The following is a 6,657-nucleotide window of genomic DNA, read 5'->3' on the forward strand; positions in this document are numbered from 1 at the left end:
ATCTCCCACCTGTAGGCGGACTCATCCCCATCAGAGATGAGCCCAATGAGGGTGGTGTCATCCGCGAACTTCAGGAGTTTGACGGACTGGTGACTGGAGATGCAGCTGTTGGTATACAGGGAGAAGAGAAGAGGTGAGAGAACACAGCCTTGAGGGGAACCGGTGCTAATGGGACAAGTTTGTCTGTTTGGGGTGGGGAGGTGGTGGGGGTTCAACACACAGGGCCCTGGGAAGCACAAGTGAGACAGGAGTGAAAAGTATTTCTTTATGATGGTGTTTAAAGACAAAACCTTTGGATTATTGTAAGGCAGGACATGACATGTCTGTTTCTTTCTCAGCTAGGGTTAGGGTTGGGGAGTTAGGGGGTTAGGGTCAACTACAAAATCTTTTTGTTTAGAAAAATAATTATCACCATTGCTTGACCTTATCTTGAAAACTACATGTGATTTTCGTCAGAACAGTTTTTTTCATCTCTTAAAAGTCTGACAATTGTCAATATGGGCAATGATCTTATTCTTCTCTCTCACACAATAAACACCAATCAAATGCCAGCAGTGTGGATGAGAGATTTATTTGAGGAACACAGAGGAAGTAATGCTGGGTCATGCTCATTTTGATAGGCCTGATCTCCTCTGCCTTACATGATGACTAACAACTATGAATTTGATGGCGTATGTGCGATCAGTGGTGTTAACTGTAGCGAAAACAAACTCCCATAACTCTAGAGAAGGAAATACGCCAGTGGTTTCTATTCCTATTTGTTGTGTAATAGAGAAGCATGCACCAGACTGAAGACGGTCAGAGGCCCATGTGAGGTCATCCGGCCATCAGTTCCTTTTTGCTGGAGTCTCTACCAATGAAGCATAAATCTCTGAAAGAACAGGAAGTAAAACCTGACCTGGAACCAAAGCGCTGATGAAACCCAAGGTAATATTCAACTATCTTATTTGTCCTCTGGATTGATTCAAAGGAGAATTCCCTCTCTGGCCTCCTAACCGCTGCTTTTGTCTAACCCATTGAGCTGGAGAAGATGTGACCCTCAGTCACATTAAGTTTGAATGCACACTGACGTCTACAGGTCATGTTATTCACCTTGTCACTCAATTACCATTGTTTGGACGTGTAGACTGGTGAACAGGGGCGGCCGGCCAATAGAGGGCGATAGGGCGCCGCCCTCCTTGAGTCAAAAAAGATAAAAAAAAAAAAAAAAAAAAGATAATATGCCTATTATTTTTTTTTAATAATATATCATATGTATATATTTTTTAGTGATAATGATGCTAACCAATACATTTTGTAAAAAATTAAGATAGCCTGTTTTCCTCTGAGCAGTTGTGTTTCATACCAACCGAGCGCTATGGGCGATTTCAGCCTGGCTGGAAATCGCCCCCAGCGCTCTCATTGACTTTCATGTAAAAGCTTTTTTTTTCAAACTGCAAGCCCTGCAATGCATTCTCTATGGGTTCCGGGAGTGCTTGCACTAACGTGATTCCGTCATATCATACGTACACTACAGTGAACGTCACGTGGTGCTTTGCTGCCGCCGCAGTCACATTCACGATCGTCATGGCGAATATTACAGCTCAGAGCAACTCCATCATTTCATTTAGAGAATTACCATTTAGTCGTCGAAGCAATCAGGAAAAATTGTCTGTTAAACAATTAGGACCACCCCGACCAAATTTAAATATAAAACAAATATCAAAGAAAGGAGGCAAGTCGTACACAAGGGGATTTTGTGGTGCTGGGTGGAGAGGAAAAACTGGCTAGCAGGATGCGAGCTAGCCAACGGACTCTTCTGCTACCCCTGCGTCCTCATCCACCCTGATGGCTGCACCACGGAAACACCTTGGACTACAACAGGTTTCAAAGATATGCATCATCTGTCCGAAAAAATAAAAAAGCATGAAACATCGAGGATCCACATTGACAGCTGCTTAAAACTGTCAGCGTTTGGGAGCGTCAACACGCAGTTGGACGATGGCTACAGGCTAGCACTGCGTCGGCACAATGATGAGGTGGGAAAAAAATCGTTACATTCTGGGCCGCCTGATCGACGGTGTTAAGTTCTGCGGTGTATTCGAGTTGGCCTTGCGAGCCGAGACGAGAGCGAGGGATCCAGCAACCCCGGAATTTTTCGAGGATTGGTACAGTTAATTGCATCCCTAGATGAAGTTTTTGAGGAGCATTTCAAAACGGCCACCGTCTTTAAAGGCACATCCAAGACCGTCCAAAATGAGCTGCTCGACTGCATGGCAGCTGTCATTAGGGCACGCATTACGGAGGAGGTGAAGTCGGCCAGCTTCGTTGCGATACAAGCTGACGAAACAACGGACGTCTCGACTCAGACTCAGATGGTCATGGTATTGCGATACATTGATGGGAGCCATGCTGTTCAAGAGCGTTTTTTTGAGTTTGTCCCCCTCTCGTCTTCAACGGCTGACTCGATTGCCACTACTATTATGGAGAGACTGAACAGTCTATTCACCGAGGAAGAGAGGGGTAAACTCATCGCGCAAGCATATGACGGGGCCAATGTGATGAGGAGAGAAGGCTGGTGTGCAGCAAAAAGTGCGAGAGCATTACAAAAATGCACATTATTTACATTGCTATGCACACCAGCTGAATTTGATCATGCAGCAAGCCACTTCTCAGGTCCCAGCATTGAGGGTTTTTTTCTCGGATCTGAATGGCATTTCTAGCTTTTTTAGTCGGTCACCCAAACGCACCACCATCCTCGACCAGGTTGTTGCACGGAGGCTGCCAAGAGCATCGGCCACAAGATGGAACTTCAACAGCAGGGTCGTGAACAAAGTCTATGAGAACCTAGATGACCTCATAGAGTGTTTTGAAGCCATCAGCACAGACGGCTCATTTGACTGCACCACAGTGAGGGAGGCATCTGGCTACCTGAGGATGCTGCAGGACGATGACTTCAAGTTTTTCCTGCATCTATTTCATCAAATCATGCCTCACGTTGACATTATGTACCAACAGCTGCAGAAGAAGGACATTGATGCAGTCTTCATCAAACGTGCTCTGCAGAGCTTCACAAGCAGTGTTCAAGCCATACGGTAAGATAAGTTACACTTTATTGTCACCATGGGGAAATTTGTCTTGGGCACAGTGAATGATTGATTCATTAAAAACTATTAACTATAACTATTGCACTAGAACTTGGGAATAAGGTGCAGGTGCTAAAGTATGAGTGCTAAAGTTAAGTACTTATCTATTTATTGCACATTATCATCAGGATTATAGGAGGCCAGAACAAATGATCATTTTAAGCGATTTGATTTGCATCTTAATACACATTCTTCTGCCTGATGGCAGCGTTTCATATTCAGGGAAACTATATTATTTGCCTTTTTCCTAACTGCCTTTTAATATAGGCTCTGTAATGGCTCGTATAGGATATCTTAAAACAGGACAAAACATACTATTATTACTGGTTTTCTAAGACAGGAACTGTAGGTAATTGCATTGACATACTGTATACGTTCATATACTAACACACACTCTCCTTGTCTGTCTGTTTCAGGGACCAGAGCTCATCTCCAGAGCAGCAGCAAGTAGCAGCAGGAACTACAGGAAAAAGGAGGGCCTTGGGAGAGCAAGACAAGCAGAGGCTGTCTAAGGAGGTAGATGATTTTGTAGTTTTGTTTGTTTATTTTCTTTTTTTGTTCTATTTTTCTCTCACTTCACTTCATTGCATATTACTGTATTGTATTCTAAAGTCATGCAGACCTCCTTTTTAAGGCCTCTGGAACCTAGTGTTAAAAAATCACCCCTTCTGTATTTACAGTTACATTCAAGGATGGATGGTGGCAGTGTTTTTAACTCATAGTGTACTTCCAATTTGTGATATACTCTCTTTATTTTGACAGGTCTGTGACACCATCTTGGGCCATGCAAACGAGAGGTTCTCTTTCACAAGCCACCTTGTGAGTGCAACGCTGCTACAAGGAGACCTGTTTGAGCAGTACTGCCATGTGTTCCCTGATGAGGCTCTGAACACCACTGCCAAGGCATACCCCATGCTGAATAAGGCGAAGCTCAAGACTGAACTGTCCCTTATCTACGAGAGTCCAGATTTCAAGGGCTGCAGTGGTGCATTGGCACTCTACCAGGTTCTACAGAGGAACAACCTCCACGAGACCCTATCTGAGACTGTGGCTCTGTTGAACATCCTCATAATCACTCCCATGACAACTGCTGAAGCTGAGAGGTGTTTCTCGACCTTAAAGAGAATCAAGACATTCCTGCGAAACTCAATGGGACAGGATCGTCTCAATGCTCTGGCCATGCTTTCCATGGAGAGGGAACTAGTCAGGAACATGCCTGATTTTAATGAGAGGGTCATTGATCACTTTGCTGCTTTGAAAGAGAGACGAGCAAAATTTCAATACAAGTGAGAAATGTTGTTTTAATGTTGTTGTGTTGTTGCACTACTCAAATGTTGAATTGGAAATAGCTGTATTAATTGCATATCATTAGCCAATTTTTTTGTTTGCTTTGTAATGTACATGTGTCTTATGGGTAAATTCTTGTTAAATAGCACCCAATGTTTTGATTATCACCTTGGATCATTCTTGTTTTAGGAATACTGTAAATATTGCAATGAGTAGGCTATGCCACTAGTTTTTATATATGCTGTCATCAAGTTGTGTGATGAGAACTGTAAATATTATAATTACTAGGCTATGCTAACATCCATTTTTTTGTTAAATCAGAACACAACTGCTGCACTTAAAATAAATGTTATCAGATGGAGAAAGAGTATTGTGATTTATTGTAAAGCAGTCTCTTTTAACTTTCCGAGGTATTTAAGGAGGCAAAATGGTAGATGAAAATGTACCGTTAGATGACCACAGTGGGATAGTTCATTCATCAGCCAAAAGCATGTTAACATTCACTATGAACTTGATTTAGCTGTATCAAAAAAATCATATAGAACATGCAGTCGATGTCTGATGTTGCCATTTAGCTGTTCAATGAGGTAAGCAGAAAACAATCTGATTGTACCGTGGATCTTAGCCATCATCGCAACAATTGCCCCCCCTGAGAAATTTGTCAGGAGCCGCCACTGCTGGTGAAGGTCATCTTTATCATCTCCTAAACTTCCCTGAGCACTTGCAGGATATCAAGTTGTCCATACATCTCATTTAAAAATGTTACAAAGTACATAACACATGCACTCACCCAAACCTAAAGTGTGCAGCAAAGAAATGCACAGCATGTGTACGGGTTGAAACTGTTTACTAATCAGTTGCAGAGGTCCACACATGGTCAAATTATTATAGTAATTGCCCAGACGACCTTGTTTGCAGCAGCACGAAGCTTTAACTGTGGAGGCAGACCTCAGATCTGTAGATGGGGTGAGAAATGTACACTTGCCTGCAAGGTGCCTAGATGTCGCATGCTTTCCCTTTTGTTGTCACTCAGTTCTCTGATGGAATTGAGCAAGGGAGAAAGAGCAACGAGGAGCATGGTTAATTCCCATAAGGCCTCACAGAACGACAACAACAAGGGAGCACTCACAACTCAAGCAGCTAAGTTGGACGGAGCAGTGGATGGAATGAATGCTTCATGGCCTGCTTTAAAATGAGAAGACACATTTGGCAGAGTGCGAGTTAATTAGAGGAGGGGTGGAGATGGATGACGCCAAATATATACTCGATTCTTTCTATGGAAAATTAACAGAGCAGCACGGGCTGCACAGATGTGTGTCCTTTTCTGTGACAGCTCAGCTGGTGTGCAGGTCTATTTTCACTCATCCTCTTGTCCTTGTGTCATATTGCACTGTGAAATGATGCACTGTGTCTAGGTGCCTCATTAACAGAGCTGCTCACCCCAAGTGTTCTTAATTAACTGTCAAATGTGTATAAACTTAAAATGAAAGGGCCCGAGCACTGACAGTCGGTGAGGCCGAATTGAAATTATCTCAGCTCATCTCATTTTCATCCGCTTATCCCGGGTCGGGTCGCGGGGGGAGCAGCTCAAGCAGGGGGCCCCAGACTTCCCTTTCCCGGGCCACATTGACCAACTCTGACGGGGGGATCCCGAGGCGTTCCCAGGCCAGTGTTGAGATATAATCTCTCCACCTAGTCCTGGGTCTTCCCCGAGGTCTCCTCCCCACTGGACGTGCCTGAAACACCTCCCAAGGAAGGCGCCCAGGGGGCATCCTTACCAGATGCCCGAACCACCTCAGCTGACTCCTTTCTAAGTAAAGGAGCAGCGGCTCTAATCCGAGTTCCTCACGGATGGCTGAGCTTCTCACCCATCCCTAAGGGAGACGCCAGCCACCCTTCTGAGAAAACTCATCTCGGCCGCTTGTACCCGTGATCTCGTCCTTTCGGTCATCACCCAGCCCTCATGACCATAGGTGAGGATAGGAACGAAGATCGACCGGTAGATCGAGAGCTTTGCCTTGCGGCTCAGCTCTCTTTTCGTTACAACGGTGCGGTAAAGCGAACGCAATACCGCCCCCGCTGCTCCGATTCTCCGGCCAATCTCACGCTCCATAGTACCCTCACTCGCGAACAAGACCCCAAGGTACTTGAACTCCTTCACTTGGGCTAAGGACTCATTTCCTACCCGGAGTAAGCAATCCATCGGTTTCCTGCTAAGAGTCATGGCCTCAGATTTAGCGGTGCT

At 44.6% G+C, this 6,657-nt stretch overlaps 1 protein-coding gene across 1 annotated transcript; it reads left to right on the forward strand.

Annotated features, from left to right (window-relative positions):
* Positions 1–2,176: 2,176 nt before the first annotated feature.
* LOC133932806 (uncharacterized) lies at positions 2,177–4,777 on the forward strand. Its single transcript, XM_062379662.1, has 3 exons — positions 2,177–3,074; positions 3,542–3,641; positions 3,888–4,777. Exons 1-3 carry the CDS (start codon positions 2,635–2,637, stop codon positions 4,413–4,415), a joined length of 1,068 nt encoding a protein of 355 aa, XP_062235646.1. The 5' UTR covers positions 2,177–2,634; the 3' UTR covers positions 4,416–4,777.
* Positions 4,778–6,657: the final 1,880 nt, after the last annotated feature.

The sequence above is a fragment of the Platichthys flesus genome, chromosome 3 (assembly GCF_949316205.1).
Source record: "Platichthys flesus chromosome 3, fPlaFle2.1, whole genome shotgun sequence".
Classification (NCBI taxonomy): domain Eukaryota; kingdom Metazoa; phylum Chordata; class Actinopteri; order Pleuronectiformes; family Pleuronectidae; genus Platichthys; species Platichthys flesus.

Excerpts from the sequence above, each read along its gene's own strand:
- LOC133932806 (XM_062379662.1), top strand. The coding sequence starts at position 2,635 with ATGCAGCAAGCCACTTCTCAGGTCCCAGCATTGAGGGTTTTTTTCTCG. Across the intron at positions 3,075-3,541 it reads AGCAGTGTTCAAGCCATACG|GGACCAGAGCTCATCTCCAG; the intron begins GTAAGATAAGTT and ends TGTCTGTTTCAG. Across the intron at positions 3,642-3,887 it reads AGCAGAGGCTGTCTAAGGAG|GTCTGTGACACCATCTTGGG; the intron begins GTAGATGATTTT and ends TTATTTTGACAG.